The sequence below is a fragment of the Bos indicus genome, chromosome 4 (assembly GCF_029378745.1).
Source record: "Bos indicus isolate NIAB-ARS_2022 breed Sahiwal x Tharparkar chromosome 4, NIAB-ARS_B.indTharparkar_mat_pri_1.0, whole genome shotgun sequence".
NCBI classification, from domain to species: domain Eukaryota; kingdom Metazoa; phylum Chordata; class Mammalia; order Artiodactyla; family Bovidae; genus Bos; species Bos indicus.
In genome coordinates this window covers 93,417,807-93,439,981 of record NC_091763.1, presented here as the reverse complement: position 1 = coordinate 93,439,981, position 22,175 = coordinate 93,417,807, and the positions used below count along the sequence as shown (strand labels likewise).

Below are 22,175 nucleotides of genomic sequence, written 5' to 3'. Positions count from 1 at the left end.
CCCGCCCCGACCCCGCCCCGCGACGCTCCAGCCCGGCCTCCCTGCCCGCCTGGCTCGCAAGCTCCTCTCCGCGCGAGGAAACCCCACGCCCGGATGGAAGATTTTTTTTTTTTTCCTGGGTTTTCCCTAAAGCTGGATGGGCCGCGGTACCCAGCTCCTTCAGATAAAGATGGAAGAGAGGGCTAGAGGGTCTAGACTGGTAGTGAAGAGATGGCCTTCTTGCTCCTCATTCTCCCGCCCCTCCCTTCCCAGCGAGAGGGCTGGACTGGGATTTATCGACCTAACCCATCTGGAAAGTTTTGGGTAGCAAATTAATTTATTTTCGTTCGGAAAAAAAAAATTAACGTCGTGTTTGGGGATAAAATTACGCTGTTCCCATATCCGAATTGGGAATCTCTCCATCTAATTTAAACTGGAGAGGACGAAGTTGTGGAAGGGAAGTAACGCATCTGCTGGAGGGAGGCGGGGTGGGTGATGGGACGGGCGAAGTACAGTAGCGTTTAGGAGACTGTCGCGTCCCCTCCTGGAGGGAGGCCTCCCTCTTCTCCCCCCGCACCCCACCCCCGCTACGGCTGGGTCCTTCTACCGCACCCCCCCCCCAACTTCTAGTTGCCAGAATGGAAAATTCACAGAGTCCAGCCTAGTCCAGGTCAACAAACTTTTATTGCCATTTCTGGCTCCCCCAGCCCCATCAAGATCCCTGCTTACACTGGGCTCTGCTGCAGAGGAATGGCGGTGGTGGGCGGGTGTTAACTTCTCTTTCTCTGCACACTGCCAATGTTTAAAAAGAAAATCCACTTACTGGGCAGGGAGGGCCATACAGGGTGGGATTCAAGGGCGCCTATGGCTCAGTCCCACCTCTGCTGGCTGCAGAATATAGACTATGGTTCCAAACATTTTTTAAGGGAAAGGAGAAGAGATGAATTTGGTTGCTGTTGTACCCCTTGCCCTTGCTGCCACGTTTCCATGGAAATGAGGGAGGGGCAGGATGTAGCTCACTCTGACTACCTGGGAGGGTGGCAGGACAGGCAGTTAGTAAACACATCGCCTTCCACTCCTACCCAATACAGACTGCTGTCCCCAGTCGACCCCCAGGCTCACTGCCTGCTCCGCCCCAGTCCCTTCTGGAGCTGGTATCATGCCAACTGGACTCCAGGCAGGGCTTGCTGGCAACAGTAAGAATCTGAGTATGTTGGTCAAGCTCAGTAGCAGCCCTAGTAGGGCCGTCAGTTGTCATGGCTTGGTGAAAAGCCCAGTGCCCCCACAACTCTGTGTAACTGCTGTTGCTCAAGCATCTGTCTCAGACAAAACAAAAACCCAAATGATTGAGGTTAGAGAGAATACAAAATAACAATGCTGAGAGCTGGGATGAGGAGAGGAGGCACATCCTTCTCAGACTAGAGCCACCTATGCACCCTGCCTTCTGCTGCCTGGAGTTTGCTTCCTCCTGCTGGGCTGTGGCTTGCAGGGCTGGAATCCAATCTCCGCTGGGTGCCGGCAGCTGTAACCACTGCCATCGGTTGATGAGGCTCGCCTGCTGCCCTACAGAGGAGGTGCAGGATGGATCTTCAGTACCATGGGTCCGCCCGGTGCTGCTGATTGTAGAGCTGTAGTTTGATCTGATCTTTGATCTGACTCACGAGGATCATGGACAGCAGGATTCCCACCAGCTGGAAAAGGTAAGAAGGAATTGGGACCTCAGCCATGAGTGATGGCCTTGTTTTCTCTGACTCAGTCTTCCCAGTGCAGTCAGCACCTGCCCTTCAGCAGTGTTACTGCCTGAGTCCCAGGTGCCCTCCCCCAAACTAAAGGAGTCTTTACAGAATTGTGGAACCGCAGTTTTACAGGGTAAGTTACCTGGGGGATGGCCAGGCCCAGTGCCACACCACCAAGTACGAAGAGGTTGCTATGTATCCAATTGACCAATCTGTCAATACAGCCGTTGGTGTAGATGACTTTACTAGCTTCCAGGTAGTCAAGGGCCTGCATACCTTGGCCACACATGGTGTTGATCACTGCCTGGGGAGAGAGTTCAAAAGCCAAGTGGGACTCCCATTCCTAAAACTTTTTCTCTGGGGCCCTAGCTGATGGGCCTCCCACCCTTCCTAAACTCCTAAATTGTTAGAGAATATATGTGGAGGATGCTATGTTGGAAGTTGCTAAATGCAGACTTCCCTTCCTCTGGCGGTCTGAGTTCAGTTTTCCTTGCTTTAGAGACCTGGGCCTTCTGGGCCGCCAAGTGGGCTATAGAAGTGAAAGACTGACAAAGCCATCAGACTGGAGTGAAGAAAAACATCTGACCGCTCTTCTGCAGAACTGACTGGCTGACCTAGGGGATGGAGATTCCCGATGGCAGCTGCTCTAATCAGAAAGTAACTCAGATCACTGTGGGAGGAAATGAGGCGGGAGGTGTGCTCACCTGGTTGGGGGTAGGCAAGCAACAGGAGTAAGGCACTGAACAGCGCTCACGGCTGGGGTTGTCTTCTGAACAGTTGAAATACATGTTCAGGGACCAGTCCTTGTAGGAAATCCCTCCACAGCAGCTGAACTGCAACAGAGCCCATCACAGGGGTTAAAAATCCCCCACCCCTTACACTGAGGTGACACAGGGAACTCTCAAAGCAACCAGAAGTCTATGGCAAGCTTCTACTTGTAAGTTCAAGTTGTGTGTAAACACAGCCTTGAAACTTTGAACTCAAGCTTTTCAGTGACCTTCACCTGAAGAAGTTATCTCTTCTTAATTTCTATTACTTTTTATGTTTTTTTTAATAACTTCTTGTGTATATATTTTGTTTTACACACTCAACTATAAGCTCCTTGAGGGCAGTTTCTGGTTTTGCACTCTTGCATAGCATTTGCTGTTTAGTTGCTAAGTTGTGTCCGACTCTTTGTGACCCCATGGACTGCAGCCCGCCAGGCTCATCCATCCATGGGATTTTCCAGGCAAGAATACCAGAGTGGGTTGCCATTTCCTTCTTCAGGGGATCTTCCCGACCCAGGAATTGAACCCATGTCTCCTGCATTGGCAGGCGGATTCTTTACTACTGAGTCACCAGGGAAGCATAGAGCCTGGCAAAAGGATATGTTCCCAAAATACTGGCTGAAATAATTAAAGGATCAGTGCTACAAACATTTGTCTTAATGTAGAGAAAGCACAGGAGGGGACTTTTCAATGTTGTTGGCCCATAATTACACCATGAAAGCAAACAGGATCCAAGTTAAGGGTGTTACACCAAGTGAAGGGGAACTCAGCACTGGTCTCAAAAGCACCTCTGTTTCAAATATAATTTCTGACTCACAGCAGCATTATTCACAAGAGCCAAAATACAGAAGTGACCCAAAGTGTGCACCAAAAGACAAATGGATTAACAAAATGTGATATATACATATGATGGAATATTACTCAGCCTTATAAAGGAAATTTTGGCACAACCCACAACATAGATGAATGCTGAAGACATGCTAAGCGAAACAAGCCAGTCACAAAAAGACAAACAGTATTCATTGAGACAGAATTTCACAGAGACAGAAAATAGAATGGTGGTTTTTAGGAGGAGTGGGGAAATGGAGAGTTAGTGTTTAATGTGTATGGAGTTTCAGTTTGGGAAGAAAATTTTGGAGATGGATAGTGATGATGGCTATACAACAGTGTGAATGTACTTAGTGCTACAGATCTGTACACTTAAAATGGTAAATTTGATATTATGTATATTTTCCCACAATTTTAAAAAGGTAACTTTCTAATTGGTGATATTAAAAAAATCTGCCAGTTCCCCCATGAGTAACCACTTATAATGGTTTCTTTTATATCCTTCCATATTCCTTTTGTAAATATGAATACACATTCTTTCCTCTTTTACACAATTGGTAAATTACTATATATACTGTTCTGTGCCAGTAAAATAACTTTTAAAGCTATATGTGGCTTTTTTGCCAAACCCTTTCCCAGAATCCATTACCTACCAGGTAATGAAAAAGCCCACAGACCTTGAGGGTGAGTTGTCTCTTGGGATAGCATTAACATTTACCCATAGCTTCCCAGACCACTAGATGACGACCCTCCTCCTCAACCCGTACCTCCTTCTGGCCAAAATCTATGAGGTTCTGAAGGTCCAAGTCATCTCGGTAGTGCACGATGGCATTATTGATAATCTCACTCACTTTGCCCCGCACCTGCCAGGAACATGAGGAGGGAATCAGAACACAGGACTAGCCCCTAACCTGCTCCCCTGCAGAAACAGCAATAGACGGTGCTCATCTTTCTTTCTTTAAGTCAACCTTGAAGTCAGAACCAAGTCCTAGCAGGGAAGAGGGCCAGTTCCGAAGCCCATGCATCCCTGGGCTCCCTGGTACCTGTAGGCAAGAAAAATGCTGATCTGCTGTGGCCATGTCTCAGAGCCGCATTCCAAGATAAGCCAATATTTATCTATTTCTGAGTACTATTACACAAAATACTTGACTGATGTAAAGCAGTGAAACTGTTTGTGTGTTGAGGGGGTGGATTGTTTTTTAGTAGAAAGGACTTACTGAGCTAAGACACTGACCTCTAGTGGACATAAGAGAATTGCATCTCTTTCAGTTCAGTTCAGTCGCTCAGTCGTGTCCAACTCTTTGCGATCTCATGGACCACAGCACACCAGTCCTCCCTGTCCATCACCAGCTCCTGGAGTTTACCCAAACTCATGTCCATTAAGTCGGTGATGCCATCCAACCATCTTATCCTTTGTTGTCCCCTTCTCCTCCTGCCCTCAATCTTTCCCAGCATCAGGGTCTTTTCAAATGAGTCAGCTCTTCACATCAGGTGGCCAAAGTATTGGAGTTTCAGCTTCAACATCATTCCTTCCAATGAACACCCAGGACTGATCTCCTTTAGGATGGACTGGTTGGATCGCCTTGAAGTCCAAGGGACCCTCAAAAGTCTTCTCCAACGTTTTTGAGTACAGATCTTTTCTCTGTATCATTTTTAGGATTTTACTAGGACACTCTGAATCGACTCAGTGGCTCTCAATTTCATAGTTTAAGCATGCTCTCTTCCTTCCTGCTTCATTACTTTTCTCAAAATTTCTTATCCATAGTCCTATACTTGCCCCTGGCAATCATCTGCCCTTTTGGAAAGAAATTCTAGTTTTTAATTAAAAGGGCTGCCACTGAATGGCAGACCACTTCCAGATATGGTGAGAGCTGTTCAAAGTCCTGTTTACTTCCCCCATTTCTTACTTTTGTTTATCCCAATAATTTTTTAAAGAAATAAAAGGCTCTTCATGTTGTCCGTGACCCACTTGATAACTGAATTTTACTCAATCATTTGCCATTAAAGTTTGCAGACTATTTTAACTTTGGGTTCATAGAATTTATTTCCCTGTTGGCCTCTCAGACTGTCAGAGGAAAACACCTTACAATCTTGAAATCCTCTTTAAATATGGTGACTTTAAAGGGCATTCATTCATCCCTAAGGACAATCTTTCAAAGGCTAATGCTCCTCAGGGGAAGGACCACTGTAGTTAATTAGTCAGGCTGAGCACAGGCAGGAACCTTCCCTTCCTTCCTCTGGTTCACATCTGAGTAGGCCTGTGACTCCGAGTTACCTTGTCTGAGAAGACGAAGCCCAGGACGCCAGCTGCCAGCTGTAGCAGGAACACGACGGTGAGACAGAGAGAGAACTGTGGGGGAGCATGGCAAGAGGAGGCAGTCTGTTACCGCGCTGGGCAGGGGTTTCCCAGGGCCACAGGGACGCCTGGGGGCCACAGGCCACTTCTCCCAGACACCCCCCACCCCACAGTGTGGGCCAGCTGCCTCTGGGACGCTGTCCTGGGGGTGCTCGCCCTTGCTGGGTTACCTGGGCTGAGCTCCACAGGGAGGAGTGGCCAGCACAGACCAGGGGGCAGCAAGGGACAAAACAAACTGAAAGGTTTCAGGAAGAAGCACAGGGAAGAGGGGCCTGGGCCTTCCCAGGGGGTCGCCCCTGACCACTCACCGTCTGCAGGAGGCAGATGTTCTCGCGGAGAGATCCGATGCAGCCGCAGAAGGTGAGCAGGAACATGAGGATGCCCACCACGATCAGCAGGATGGCCGGGTCCACAGCCAGGCAGGCCAGTGCCGCCTCTGGGGGGGAGGGGGCTCTCAGTCTGAGCTGGTGCCCACTGAGCAGGGTGCCAGGGGTGGGGTGGGGTGCCCCCAGAACTATCCTCCTCCCCTGGTGGGGGACTCTCCAGTGTGGCTAGGTAAAGGTTACAGGCAGCAGTACTGCCCTCCCACGGGGAGAACACCAAGGGCCCAGAACAGTCTGTGGCCTTTAATTTGAGGAACTAACAAAGTAAGAGCCTTTATTCCCAGGCTTGAGAGAGGAGGAACCACTTTCGCCCCAGAAAAGAATTAGAATGGCATTAGGCTTGCTGGCTTTTGCATATTCTGTTTCCTGGAGACTTCGTGTAGAGGAATAGGAATGGAGGTTGAGTTTCTCTGGAACATAGTGAAGGGAGGGCTGAAGCCTCTCGTTAGTCTTTGCACTCAGAAGCCTACCTTCTTCCCTAGATATGCCCTAAGCCTAAAATGCAGGCAGATCTCAGAAGATTCACGGGAGCTCGGGGAAATCCAGGAGGACTGGCTTGGGTGGCCAGCGGAGTAAGCCGCCAGGATTTGGCTAGAGGGTGGCTGCCCCCTATAGCTCCATAGCTTCTGTGAGGAGGAGGGCTGAAGGGCCAGGGCTGAAAGAGGCAAGGAGAAAGGGGCAGGCAAGAGTCATGGGGGGATGGACAGGAACTGTAGCTCACCTTCGTGCTTCATCAGCCGAGCGTAGACGCCCACAGCCACCATCACCATGGAAATCACCTGTGGAGACAGGGAAGGAGCCACACTCTGAGGTTTTGGAAACCGGGGAGCCCTGAGAGCCATGAGTAACCTTGGAGGACAGGAGGATGATGACTCTTCCTGGACCAGAAATGAGCATCTTTTTCCTCCCCAGTGATACTGTTGATAGAATCCAGCACAGCATTACCTCCATGAAAAGCCTGTATCAGGATGATCACATTTAATTCTCACAACACAGTTATCTGGTGAGGCAGCTATTCTTCCCATCTTACAGATGAGGAAGTTAAGGCAATGCAAGGTTAATACAGAACAGCAGTTAGGAACATGGGCTTCAGAGTGGTGAATCTGAGCCCACGCTGGACAACTCTCTGAACTTCAGTTTCTGTATCTGGGAATTTGTTTTTTGTTGTCATTGTTCTTTTTGGCTGTGTTGGGTCTTTGTTGCTGTGCGGGCTTTTCTCTAGCTGCAGTGAGCGGAGGCTACTCTTTGTTGTGGTGCTCGGGCTTCTCACTGCAGTGGCTTTTCTGTTGCACAGCACAGGCTCTAGGCGCACAGGCTCAGTAGTTGCGGCTCTCAGGCTCTAGAGTGAGGGCTAAGTAGTTGTGGCACATAGGCTTAGTTGCCCCGAAGCATGTGGAATATTCCTGGACCAGGGATCAAACCCATGTCCTCTACACTGGCAGGTGGATTCTTAACCACTGGACCATCAGGGAAGTCCCTGAAGATGGGGATTTAAAACAACTATACCTAATAAGATTACTGTGAAGATGAAATAAAAGAATGCATGAAAAGCATTTAACAAAATGCCTAGTAATAAATATTATCTATCATTACTAATTGGGGCTTCCCAGGTGGCTCAGTGGTGAAGAATCTGCCTGCCAAGCAGGAGATGTGAGGGTTTGATCCTTGTGCTGGGAAAGATCCCTTGGAGAAGGAAATGGCAACCCACTCCAGTATTCTTGCCTAAGAAATTCCATGGACAGAGGAGCCTGGTGGGCTGCAGTCCATGGGGTCACAAAAGAGTCAGACACGACAGCAACTAACAACAAAACATTACTAATGGTTAACTTGCTCAGGGTCACATAGAAACTGTGAAGTTCTGAATTTGAATCCAGCTACTTCAAAGGGAAGGTCTTCAAGCTGACGCAGGCCTGAGTAGATGCTCCCAGATCTCTAACCCTCTTGGAGGTCGATGTGGTGTCAAATGTAAGAATGAAAGTGCAACCAGAATGAAAAAATGCTTGCACATGAACGCGTTGGTGTAAAATAGCAGAACTACCTTACAAAGGAAACTTTATAAAAGTCTGATTTCAGGGTGCGGAAACAGAGAAGTTTAGACCTTTCAAACTTCCTGGCTTCTCTCTGAGAAAACAAACTCATCAAAGACCAGCAGGGCTCCCTAAAGGGGCCTTCTCTGTGCCCTTGCCGCAGGCCTCCAGGAGTGCAGGGTGACCCCATGTGCACACCCTTCCTTTGTGCCCAGTTCCCAGGCTGGTGCTAAGCAGCAGCTGGCTGTCACCATGGCAATAGCTGGGGCCACGCTCTGGCTGGAGGGAGTTCTCAGCAGGAACTTGACCAGTTCAGTGGGGAAGGACAGGGCTGGCTGGACTCCGCTGTCCTGCAAGACAGAGAGCAGTTGGGAAGAAACATCTTGGGGCTTTGGTGGGAGAAGGGAATTGAGCCCCTATAGCAGGACAACAGGTCAGACTAGTCCTCAGGAGAGAGAGATTTTCTTTAGCGAACTCTACCAGCTAGTGCATTCAGCAGGAAATGGGAAAACCTTGTCTAAAACCATGTCTTTTAGGACCCTTCTCCTTGGTCCCCAGTCATTTGACATCACCTCTGCCTCGGGGCCCCATGCGTTATGTGCTGGCCCTCACACTCTGTGTCCAGGAGCGAGGGAGCTGCTTGCAGAGAGTTGTGAGAGGGGCTGGAGGTGCCAGCTGGCTTCTTGTCCCACAGCACAGCCAGGCTCAGGGAGCAAGGGGCAGTGGGTGGGAGGTGAGGAAAACCCACAACAGAGATCCCAGTCATCCCGCTGGCCCAGAGACATAAGCCCTTTGCCAGAGCGATCAGGCATCTCTGTCTGCCCTTTAAAACTCGCCACAGCCAATTCTGGTTCTGAACATCACTTTACTGAGTCATTTAAAAATACGTATCTGCTCTTTATTTAAACAGGCTCCTCGCTGTTTTTTCACGTTAAATTTTCACTGGGGTTTATAACTTTTCACAGAGACAGTCTCTGATTAAATCCCCACACAGCTAAAACAAGAAAGGGAAAGTAAAGAGATGCCATGTGTCCCAGGGTAAGTTCCTTCCATGGGTGGGCTGTAATTACAGCAGCTGTTCTGTCTCTATCTGCGGTAGGCAGAACAGTGTCCCCCCCAGAGATATCCTGTCTTAATTCCCAGAACCCGTGAAAACGTTACCTTACATGGCTGGTGGGGCTGTGCAAATGTGATTTGCGTAAGGACCTTATGATGGGGAGATTATCCCAGTTGGCCCAATATAATCACAAGGGACCTTATAAGAAGGAGGCAAGAGGGTCAGAGTAGAGGAAGAGATGTGTATGAGAACGGAAGCAGGGCCTGAAGTGTGTGCTGTAAACCGAGGACCATGAACAGCCTCTAAAAGCTGGAGAAGGCAAGGAACTAGATTCTTCCTTAAAGCCTCCAGAGGGAATCATGCTTGCTGACGTCTTGATTTCAGCTCAATGAGACCTGTTTTGGACTTCTGATCTCCAGAACTATAAGAAAACTAATTTGTGTTATATTAAACCTTTCAGTTTGTGGCAATTTGTTAACAACAGTAACAGGAAACAAATACACTCTCCAAATCCAATTCATCAGCTGTTATGTAGGAGATACTATGAAGACTGCAAAGATGAGCAAGATGTGGTCCCTGCCCTTAAGGAGACGTATCTGTTATGTGGGAGGGGGCAAGAGCGTCTATAGCCTAAGGTGGTGCTTTTTGATGTTGGCTGCCATTAGACTGGGGGCGGGGGGCGGCGTAGAGGAGAACTTCAAAATTCCTGATGCCTATGCTACACCCCAAACCAAGTATGTCAGAATCTCTGGCATTGGAACCCAGGTCACAGTGTTCCTGAATGCATTCCAAGTGATTCCAACATGCAGCCAAGTTCAAGACCCACCAGCCTCAAGCACACTCACCAGGGATCTAGAGCAGCAGGTGCTGGTTATGTGAAAAAGAAAGTTAAGACATTAATATGATCATGAATATTTAATATCATTAATGATCCTGCTTACTTGGAAGCTCACTAGCTACCTCTGAAATTCTGCATTTCTGTCATTGATCTGCCCCTTTATCCTGGAGTCACAGCTTGCTCTTTCACACTTCTATTCCTGACCACATCTCCCACCCTGAATTCCTCAGAGCTGCTGCCATTCCAAAGTGAGTACTGCTGTTATTAGCTTAGCATTTGAGAGCTGAATAGAAACTTAGGAATGAGCCCGACCACTCACTTTTTAATAGATGAGGCCAAAAGAGCAAAGTGATATTTGACGAAGTGTACACGGGTGCAGTGGCATCATCTGGACTAAACCTCATTTCTGATCTCAGTTGGGAACCGTCTACACCACATCAGTCTTTGCTGCAGAATCCTTGTGACATCCCACAATATCACCAGTGACCTCCTTTCATGATGAGAATGGAGATAAAGACACTTCTCTCCTAGAATAGCTTTTCATATTCTGGCTAGAATGAAGCCTCACTGGAAACTTTCAAACGCTAGACACAGTTTTTAAAATAGCTGAGTCCAGCCAAAGGCATGTTCCTGAAGAGTTGTCCATCAAATTATATAAAATAATTTGCCCGCACCAGTACCTTTATCCTTATGTAAGGTGAGTAACTACCTTATAATGAAAATAGCCATCCTCTGGGCTCCTTGGAGAAATGGCTGATCCTAGGACTGGGGCAGGAAATAGGTAAGTCTGGAGCATCTTGTGGTGCCAGAAGGTAAGGAAAGGCTCAAAAATAAAAAAAACAAAACCCCACATTGGTGTGGCCATGCCAAAGAGATATCAAAAGAGTATGGAATTGTTACCCCAAATATAAAATAAATATCCATGAGTCTATACTGATATAAATGACTTAATAAATGGGAAAGAAAAGACAAATCTCTCACACAGAATTCCAAATATTTTACGGAGGTACTGCAGCGTCTGGAGAAGGTCATGGCAACCCACTCCAGTATCCTTGCCTGGGAAATCCCATGGACAGAGGAGCCTGGCGGGCTGCAGTCCACGGGGCCACACAGAGTCGGATATGACTGAGCGACTATCACTCACTGCAGTGTCAGGGAGGTGGGACACAGTTCCCCACTTCCAAGTGTGGGCTGCACACAGTAACTTCTTTCCGAAGAGAACAGACTGCAAAAGGGTGGGGGAAAGACTAACTTTACAGTGGAGAGGCCTGGCTCCCTCAGCCAGGTGATCGACGTCAACATCAGCACAGGTCATTGATATATGAGATTATGTGAAATGGCACTTCCCTTCCGTGGTCTTCCTTCCCCAAACCCATAACCCCAGTATAATTATAAGAAAACATCAGGCAAGTTCCAGTGGAGGGACAAGATGATCAGTACTCTTCCAAACTGTCAAAGGCTTCAAAAACAAGGAAATTCTGAGACACTGCCACAGCCAACAAAAACCTAAGGAGACATAACAACTAAATGAAATTTGGTATCCTGGATGGGATCCTAGAACACAAAAAGGGCATTAAGTAAAAACTAAGGGAAGCTGAATAAAGCATGGAAGTTAATGTAATAAATGTTTTGGGTTGGCTGAAAAGTTCATTCCAGATTTTTCCTGAGCGTGCTCAATTGTGTCTGACTCTTTGAGACCAACCCCATGGACTGTAGCTGACCAGGTTCCTCTGTCCATGGAATTTTCTAGGCAAGAACATTGGAATGGGTTGTCATTTCCTACTCCGGGAGATCTTCCTGACCCAGGGATCGAACCTGTGTCTCTTGAGTCTCCTGTGTTGGCAGGCAGATTCTTTACCACTGTGCCACCTGGGAAGCAGCATCATACTCATGTAAGATGTTAATAAACAAGAGACACTGGATGTGGGGTATATGGGAACTCTCTGTACCATCTTCTCAAAGTTCCTGTAAAACTAACACTGTTCTAGAAAATGAAATCTATTTTTTAAAAACAGTCACCCTCAATTTGTTAGTCGTGTAAATCCACAGTTTGTAATATCATATTTTCTTAAACTGGGATTCACTTGCCTATGGTTTTACAACCTTTATCAGGGTGTTTTCTCCTTACACCAAAAAATGGCAGTAGAACTTAAAAATGTTCAGGGGACAGGACACTGAGAAGCTGCAGTGCTCTCTTGGTATACCGAATGCAATCTACTTTATATTCATATTTAACTTTGCCCAATTATCCCAATAATGTCCTTTATAACTGCTTTCCCCCCCTTTTTTCCTGATTCAGCTTCCAGTCAACGATCATGTAGTTAGTGATCCACGCATCAAGTCTCCTTTAGCTTGGAACAGTTTCACAGCTTTTTTTCTTTTCTTTGTATTTGGTTTCTTAAAACACTGACTTTAAAAAAATTGTGGTAAAGTACATACACCACGAAATTAACCATTTTAAAGGGTGCAGTTCAGTGGCCATAAGTACATTCATATTGCTGGGCAACCACCACCATTATCAGGCTCCAGGACAGTTTCTTCACCCCAAATACAATTCTTGTACCCATTAAATGGTCACTCCCAACTCCCTCCACTCCTCCAACCCTTGGCAACCACAGACCTGCTGTCTCTATGGTTTTGCCTATTCTGCACATTTTCTATAAATGGAATCATATAATATGTGGCTCCTGGTGTCAATCTTCTAACCTTTCCAAGGTTCATCAGTGTTGTAGCATGTATCAGGACTTCATTACCTTTTAAGGCCTAGTAATATCCCACTGTATGGATAGAACCCAATTGGTTTCTCCATTCATCTGCTGATGGACATGTGGGTTGTTTCCACCTTTGGGCTACTGTGAATAGTGTTGCCATGAATATCCATGTACAGGTTTTTGTTTGAGTACATCCTGTTTGCTGTTCTCTTGGGTATAGACCCTGGAGTGGAATTGCCAGGTCGTAGGGTAATTCTATATTTAATTTTTTGAGGTGCTACCAAGCTTTTTCCACAGTAGCTGCACCATTTCACATTCCCACCAGCAATGTACGGGATTCCAATTTTTCCACATCATTGCCAATGCATGTTCTGATATTTTTCCTTTTGATACTGACTTTTTTTTTTTTCCCCATAAGTCCAGGCCAGTGGTTTGGCTTAACATCCCTCAGTTTGGATGTTGGATTGCTTCTTCCCAATCTGATCCAGATGATGTATTTTTGACAGGAGTATTAACATAGATAATGTGTCCTTTTCAGTATGTCACGAGAGGAAACGACATACTAATTTCTACTCTAGAAATAAGGAACAATTTTACTAACAGATGATTTGATTGTTAGCCACATGTCTCAGCGTCTCATAAAATAGTATGGCAATACTCTAAATAGTTTCCTAGTTTTCCAGAAGGCTTGCTGCTAACGTGTCCTCTTCCCTGTGCCCTTGACAGCAGATAAGCAGCTGTGGTCTTGGAGAGAAGATGGGAGATAACAGAAAACAGAGAAAAGTCACTCCTTATTTGACCTTTTTTTCCCCCTGTAAATCAGGAAAAGACAGTCATGAACTGATGTTTGTAAGGAAAAGCCTTATTCCAGCCCCTGGCACACTAATTCACAGCCATCAGCACCAAGTGGGAAGGGCCCCCAGGTAAGGTACTGGACAAGAGATCTACTGGCTCGCATGTCCATAATTACAGGCAGATTAGCTCTTGAGTCTGTTTCCACTGGATTAAAACCAATGCAATGTGAAAAGCTCTGAGAAGTGGACCTGGGGAAGGTCCTCGGACAACAGTGGAATCTCTGTTCCTATGATATATAGGAAACATCTCTGTAAACTTTAAAATATAACGACACCATTAATCATCATCACCTTCTGGCTAACAGCAGGAATGTGGGCAGGGGCATCTGAGGCTGAAGGAAGTCAGGTTCAAGGTTGGCCCTGGCCTAGGCTGAGTCCCCACACACCTGTCACTTGTCAGGAGGAGCACTCATCCTAGCTCTCCAAGTCCTCCCCCAATAGGTGACCTTGACGAGCCAATTCTAACAACGATGGTAATAGCTACCTTTCTTCGAGGGCTAAAGGGCCAGGCACTGGACTAAGCGTTGTATACACACTATGACCACAAGCCCAAGAGGGTGGTAGGATCTCCAGTTTATAGAATTGATGTTGGGAGAATTTACTCAGATAGTGAGTGGCTAAAGTGGGACTGGAAGGTATGTCCATATGGCTCCAGAGCCTCATGACCTTGGTCACATGGCTGCCTCCCGCTTTGCCTCACAGCAGCTCCAGGGTGTGTGCGTTCACTTCAGGGCCTTGTGTGAGGTGGGAAGGAGCTGCCTGCAGTTGTCTTGGGTGAGCAGCTGGTCATCTCCAAATGGCGGGGCTCAGGCCGGGGAAGTAAAATAGCATCAGGAGGGCCCTGCAGGACCCAGAGGGAAGTCCTGGAGCCATGCCTGAAAGGGGCCAATGGGGCATCACCACTAGGGCCCACCAGCCCCTGAGAGGAAGCCTGGCCTGTCCACCTTCCACGTTCTAAAGTCCAATCTAGGGACTTCCCTGGTGGTCCAATGGTTAAGACTTTGCCTTCCAATGCAAGGAGCGTGGGTCCAATCCCTGGTCAGGGAGCTAAGATCCCACATGTCTCATGGCCAAAAAACCAAAACGTAACAGATATTATAATGTTACAAATTCAATAAAGACTTTTATTAGTAAAAAATGGCCCACATAAAATCTTGAAAAAAATTTAAAAAATTAAAATAAAAAGCCTAGTCTGCATGAACTGGGTGGATCTGTCTCACCTTTTCTTTGGAATGAATCTTTCCCCCTCTTTTCTTGATGGTGGCAGTGGGAGACAGCTGGGAGTAGAGTGATTCCCTGCGTGGGGCTCAAACCACTGTCCCCTCCACCCACTGCCAGAAGGATGTTGGGAGGGAGGGGTCTGCACCTCCCACTTCTCAGTCCTTTCTGTCCTTATTTCTGGATGAAGTCAAAAAAATCATAGCTTGCAAGCCCTAAAGCAGGGCCCCCTCTCTCACTACCTGGGATCTGCACACACCAGTCCTTTAGCAGGCATCCTGGCACCACTGTTCTGGGATTTCTAAGGTGGCAACTCTCCATGTGGGACTGACTGTTGGCTCTCTCCCGCTGGATAGGATGGAATTGTCCAGCTGGAGTGGAGTCCCTAGGGCCCTTTCCTCGGCTGGAGTGGAGTCCACAGAGCTCTTTCCTCTCCAACGTCTGGGCCAACCCTTTAGCTCCTTTTAGGCCATGGCTGGTTTTGGTTCTCCAAGGTTATAAATGAGGAAGGGAAGTTCACAAGGGCTCATAGTGGTATAAACACTCAGACTCACAGCCTGGAGTCGCCAGCCTGACACATAGCTTGCTATCGAAACTCTAAGAGATGCTTCTCTTTTATCCTTTTGAAAAGCTGCTTGAAGTCTATGATTTTCTACTTGGTACAAGGCAAACAGAGCTATTTAGGGAGTTAAGAAGGCATGTGTGTGACCTGACAACAAAGAGTGTGGTTCTGTCTTCATTCTTGGTGGTGGTGGTGTTGTTTTATAAAAAATAATGTGATAATTCATTTATTGCAGCCTGCCTAGTCTATAGGGAAAGGAGGGAAAAAATGGGGGAGGAAATGGGCTCTATCTCCTAACATGTGTAGGTAGTTGTGTGTGTGTGTGTGTGTGTGTGTGTGTGTGTGCCCACGCTTGCATGGTGGTAAAGGTGTGGGTGGCGTGGGCAGGAAGGGACCTGGGCACTCAGGAGGGGCTTTTGCCAGGCTCAATGCCTGATCATTTCCTTGTGGCTTCTGAGCCAGACTACAACAGATAGTGCTGAAGGTGGTTTAGGGGAGCATTCTGAATCCCCTGGGGATTCCAATACAGTGGAAGTAGGCGGGAAAGTGAATTTCTTGAAGGAGCTACCTCATCAGAACCCTGAATCAGCCCAGGGAAGACCTGGATGGGCCCATGTGTGCTGTGGGCAGTCATCAGGCATGGCCCCGAGGGAGATGATGGAGGGCATGGCTGCCATTTTTTCTGACCCAGCTTGAGGGAAGGGTGCCAGGCCCACTGCAGAAGAGAATACAGGATGCAACCCCAATTAAGAATTAAGGATGCTTGAGGACTTAAGGTTGTGCTGCATCCTGACAGACTAGTGTCCATAAGAAGGGAGGAAGAGCATCCTGATTCCACCCCATAGGCTCTGATCCCTCGTTCACCACTCAATAAACATTCAATAAGTACCCACTCTCTGCCAAACACAGCTTGGGCGCTGAGAATCCAGAAGTAAATAAGCCAGTCTCTACCCTCAGGAGCCTAGAGGGGAAGACATAAAGAAATGCATAATTGGGGCACAGGTTAAAAAAAAAAAGATTTGACGATCAAAACGTGCCCAAGGTACCGGGGGGGAGTCCTGAGGCATCACCTCTAAGGAAGGCTCAGCTGAGACACAGGGGCAGGAGAGCTGAGCTTCTAGGTTTTGCCTGACTCAGAAGTTACGCCAACTGCTGCCCTGGGTGGGAAAAGGATCAGCAAGGAGGGAGATGGTTGCTGTGGGCAGCACTGAAAATGCTCCTGCCAATGTATGCCCAAGCTGACAAAGCGTGGTGTATCAGCCCACTGTCTTCCCTTTGCACAGACAGACAGAAGGTTGTGTTCAGTCATGTCCAACTCTTTGTGACCCTATGGACTGTAGCCCACCAGGCTCCTCTGTCCATGGGATTCTCCAGGTAAGAATACTGGAGTGGGTTGCCATTTCCTTCTCCAGGGGATCTTCCTGACCCAGAGATCAAACCCGGGTCTCCTATATTGCAAGCAGTCTCCTACACCGCAGGCGGATTCTTTACCAACTGAGCCACTAGAAAAGCCCTCATTCCCTCTGCACAGAGCTGTCTAATACAAGGAGGTAAGGAAAGTCAGCTACTTCTTAATGGAAAGACTAAAGTATAACTTCTGTGATCCTGGGGCAATTCTCCAAGCCATGGAATCCTAACAATCAGTAACCCAGTTGCACAATTCTGGGAAGAAAACCAGAACTCCTAGGCAAAAGAGGAATTGAGATTTGAAGCATGAACAGAAGGAACAGGTCCTGGTCCCATAGGAGCCAGGAGCCTTCTGAGTCAGACTCCAAATGCCCCAAGGGTCAGGGCTCCTAGAGAAGTAGCACGGATAACCACTGCCACCACGGTCACCACCATCACCACTGCATATGAGTCCAGGCGATGCCTTCCCAATGTGACCCAGGCACAGATGCAAACACCATCCATCCACACCTCCCCGGCGCCTGGCCAGAACACTCTCTGCCTGGAATAGGAGTTGGCTGACAATCCCAACCATGGGTGCCTCCTGAGTACGAAAGGGGAATTTGATTAAGATGGTTGCTGCTAAGTCACTTCAGTCGTGTCCGACTCTGTGGGACCCATCAGGCTCCCCCGTCCCTGGGATTCTCCAGGCAACAACACTGGAGTGGGTTGCCATTTCCTTCTCCAATGCATGAAAGTGAAAAGCGAAAGGGAAGTCACTCAGTCGTGTCCGACTCTTAGCAACCCCATGAACTGCAGCCCACCAGGCTCCTCGGTCCATGGGATTTGTCAGGCAAGAGTACTGGAGTGGGGTGCCATTGCCTTCTCCGATTAAGATGGTGGAGAAACCTAAAAAAAGAAATCACCATAATCAGTCCCTAAAGGGGGATGGGAAGAAAAATGACCCCTGATCTGGGGAAACAACTCTTCATCTCCAGTTGACCATATGTGGGATTAACTCTATGAGTCCAGACCTGGGGGAGAAGTGGCATTCAGTAATGCCAAAAAAAAACTGTCCCCTGCGAAGGTCGATGTCCCAAGGGTCCCAGGACACAAGAAAGATGCATCCTTAGAGCTAGCCCCAGGTCTTGAAGAAAGAAAACAGTCCCCAGAGTGACATTCCTCTTTAAATAGTTCACAGAGGCAGAAAAAAATTTCTCCTTTAGAGGAGAAAGCTTAAGGACAGAGACACACATATATTGGCTTGGGGTCACACAGTAAGTTGGTGCCAGAAAGAAATTGGGCCTCTTGTCCTTCGGTGTGCTATTTCTAGTGCCTCTGACTTTTTATAAGTCTCAAGTAGGGCCAAGAAGGGGCGCTTCTCTAATTTGGGATGGTTCCAGCTTGGTTAGCCAGGTCCTCTGACCTTGAATGAAGCATTGGAACCAAGAAAAACGGGTCTATGGAGCCAAACTCTCTCCCTTGCTGTGACCTCCCAAAGTCACTTATCTGGTAAAAAGGATAGAGTGGGGAAGTCCAGGAAAATGACCATGAAGGCAAGTGTAACAGATGCACCCAGCTGTTGTTGCTAGGGTGCACAGATAAGGGTGAAGCGCCGAAGGCTTCAACGGAGTTTCACGCAAGGTCATGATTGACAGAGGAAGTTAGAACAAGGACCTGAGTTCCCTGGGATGCTAGTGCTGGCTCTAAAGATGGCGTGTCATTGGCCTGGCATACTCAGTGGGCATGTAAGAGGGTTCTCTGGAATTTGCCCTTCGGTGTGGGGCTTCCCCTTAGGACATCCCCCAGCCTGACAGAGTGGTGGTGAGATTTTCTTCCCTGGCCACCAGCTGAAACTGGCGTTGACTAGTTAACTACCAATACTGCTAACACCCCAGCGACAGCGGCAACCAAGGACTTCCCCTGTGGTTCAGTAGAGAAATCACCAGGTCAAGCCCACTAACCCCCTTTTTGACATAGGATAAAAGACCATCTCTATGGTTTGGCTTTCTTATATATAAAACGCAGAGTTCTAGACAAGATGTCTTCTAGTTTTTTTTTTTCCAGTTGCCGAACTGAGAATTTGTTAGGAGTTCAAACTTCATTTTTCCCAGTACAATGGCTGAGAGTGAGCTGTCATCACCACCCTCTGGGATTTCTCTCATTTTTCCCAACGGGCTGGCACTTATGTACTTTGTGTCTGTTCACACCATGGCCCCCGTGAAACCTTTCCAGCAACTAGCTTAGCTGCCTAGTCTGCTCCTTCTCCTAGGAAACGTAGACTCCTCCCTCCTGCAAGTCTGAACTTTAGGTCTCAAGCAGAGGTGGGCAAGTGTAATGGACTCCTAGAGCAGCAGCAGCTCTGGTGTCGTTGGTGCTGGAAGAGAAACTGGGGAATGTGACGGGGGTGGAGATGGATCTCCCCATATTCTCAAACCCAGAGAGGCTCAGGGACTCTCGAGACATGAAACAGGACTGAGCTAGCATTTCATGATCTGGCCCAGCTGCATTCTCAGCTCCAGCAGAGAATTTCCAGCATCCTTGATCATGCTGGGTTTGATTTTTATGGAGGAGGAGACTGAGGCCCAAAGAGGTGAACATATTGCCCAGGTTACTCAAGTCAACAATTGAAGGCAGACTGGGGGTGGGAATCGAGGCAGCCCCAGACCGACATTTTCTACTTTTTCAGCTCCAATCAGAAGATTCTGAAAGGACCCCGGGACTTCCCCCAGTCCAACATGGGGTCTATTTAAAGAAGCGAAATAATATCAAACTCCAGAGGATGGAGCCTGGTCCTGAGAAAGGTGGGCAAAGTTTGGGAGAGTTCTGGGAAAAACACCCACACCTGGAGGCCATTCCTGTCCTTTCTCAGCCTTTGGAGGGAAGGGGAAGAGGGAGGGCGGCAGAGGCCTGCAAAAGGAAGAGACGAAAGCCCCTGAACCCATTCTCTCTGAGGGAAGGGAGAGGAAAGGTCTGGGTTCCCGCTTCCTCTTTTTTTCTTTGCCAGCAGGGCCTCCCAGCCTTCAGGCCTGAAAAATCCCCCAATCGTGAATGTATTAAGGGTCTGCTTGGGCCAACAGGAAAACCCGCTCCTCCCGCTCAAACCCACCTTTTTAGCCTGACACAGACCCTCATCCGAAGCCGAGAGAATACCCATAAAGCTTTACAGAATCTCTTGCATTCCCTCCACCCCAACACCCTCTACAGTCAAGGCGCCACTGGGGTGTCCCTGCCTAGGATAAATTACCCCAAAGTGCGATTTTTCCAGAAAACTAGACAGTGCCGCTCACCACGTTCGCCTTGAACCGGGCATCCGGGAACGACCCCTCCTCAGCGCTGGCAGCCCACTCAACCCTCCAGGGAGTGCCCTGCAGCCCAGGTGCCCCTATAACCCCAAGACTCACCCAGAAGAGCATGTTGAAGAAGAAGAGCAGGTATTTCACCAGCGGGCTGACGAAGGAGAAGTCCTCCCCATAGGCGGCCGGCGCCCCGGGTCTCCGGGCCATGGTCCAGCCGCCGCTGCCCCCGGGGGCCTATCTCCACACGGCGGCCGGCCCACCTGCACGCTCCGCGCCGGGAGGCATGAGCTGCACCACCGCCGGAGCCTAAGCGGCGGGGGAACTGCGCCGCGGCGGGAGGTGCCCGCGCCGTGCGTCCGGGAGAAGCGCGGGCAAGGGAACGGCGCCGCCACTGGAGCCGCCGGGAGTCGCGGGAGCTGCCGCTGGCAGCGTGAGCGGCGGAGACTCCGCTGCGGCCGGAGGACCAGCCTGGCGCGCCGGGCTCCCAGGAAACCGGGCCCGCCCTCGACCGCCCATTGGCTCGTCTGCCGAAGCCTGACTTCTCATTGGTCGATCTCTGATGTCACTAAGTATCCAACCATCCCTCTTTTCCGAGAGGCGGGGGAGACACCTGTTCAGTGAGGGACAACTTGTTAAAGGGTCAGCCGTTCCGCCTCCTCCCTCGAGTTGGAAAGCATCCAGGCTTCAGCTACTCAAGGGAAAAAAAGATGAGAAGGAATGCACACTGCCATCACACACCCACGTCCTCTACCCAGTTGCTGTGCATATATGCAAACACACATACATTAAAATCAACAAGTACATACACCATATGTTAAGCAATGCGTTGAAAGCCGTGGGAATACAAGAGAGTAGAAGAAATCCACCCCCTACCCCGGGGTAGGGGGCTGATGACAATAAAATCAGAGAGACAAAACTAACCTACACATGACAATTAAGATTGTTTAAGAGGAGCTGCTATCCTGTTTAATAACTATATATTTTAAATGCTTATTTCAAAAAACACTATAATCCAATAGTGGAAATTTGGAAACATCACCAACAATCCTGCCATCCTAATTCATTACTCTTTCAATTCCCATCTCACTATTTAAGTCTAGATCCTCGAGCAGACATCGTTTTTAACACACTGATCTGACACATACCAGTGCAGCACAGGTGACAGACACTGGGCTGGCTACCTAACGCACACGTGAATGCTGTCGACTGAACATTTGAATCGATTTTATCCCCAAATTCATATACTGAAATCCTAACCCCTATGATTATAACGTTAGGAAATGGAGACTTTGGGAGGTGCTTAGGTCATAAGAATGGAGCCTTTCAGTTCAGTTCAGTTCAGTTCAGTCGCTCAGTCATGTCCGACTCTTTGCGACCCCATGAACTGCAGCACGCCAGGCCTCCCTGTCCACCACCAACTCCCGGAGTTCACTCAGGCTCACGTCCATCGAGTCGGTGATGCCATCCAGCCATCTCATCCTCTGTCATCCCCTTCTCCTCCTGCCCCAATCCGTCCCAGCATCGGGGTCTTTTCCAATGAGTCAACTCTTTGCATGAGGTGGCCAAAGTACTGGAGTTTCAGCTTTAGCATCATTCCTACCAAAGAAATCCCAGGGCTGATCTCCTTCAGAATGGACTGGTTGGATCTCCTTGCAGTCCAAGGGACTCTCAAGAGTCTTCTCCAACACCACAGTTCAAAAGCATCAATTCTTCGGCGCTCAGCCTTCTTCACAGTCCAACTCTCATATCCATACATGACCACTGGAAAAACCATAGCCTTGACTAGACGGACCTTTGTTGGCAAAGTAATGTCTCTGCTTTTGAATATGCTATCTAGGTTGGTCATAACTTTCCTTCCAAAGAGTGTCTTTTAATTTCATGGCTGCAATCACCATCTGCAGTGATTTTGGAGCCCCAAAAAATAAGTTTGACACTGTTTCCACTGTTTCCTCATCTATTTCCCATGAAGTAATGGGACCAGATGCCATGATCTTTGTTTTCTGAATGTTGAGCTTTAGGCCAACTTTTTCACCCTCCTCTTTCACCTTCATCAAGAGGCTTTTTAGTTCCTCTTCACTTTCTGCCATAAGGGTGGTGTCATCTGCATATCTGAGGTTATTGATATTTCTCTCGGCAATCTTGATTCCAGCTTGTGCTTCTTCCAGCCCAGCGTT

The 22,175-nt window shown here is 48.3% G+C and overlaps 1 protein-coding gene across 1 annotated transcript; it reads right to left on the bottom strand.

Annotated features, from left to right (window-relative positions):
* Positions 1-644: 644 nt before the first annotated feature.
* On the bottom strand, positions 645-20,353 carry TSPAN33 (tetraspanin 33). Its single transcript, XM_070788145.1, has 8 exons — positions 20,107-20,353; positions 6,771-6,828; positions 5,975-6,102; positions 5,586-5,660; positions 4,078-4,173; positions 2,420-2,548; positions 1,858-2,019; positions 645-1,670 (listed from the first exon to the last, which is right to left on the bottom strand). The coding sequence occupies exons 1-8, from the start codon at positions 20,206-20,208 to the stop codon at positions 1,569-1,571; spliced, it is 852 nt and encodes a 283-aa protein (XP_070644246.1). The 5' UTR covers positions 20,209-20,353; the 3' UTR covers positions 645-1,568.
* Positions 20,354-22,175: the final 1,822 nt, after the last annotated feature.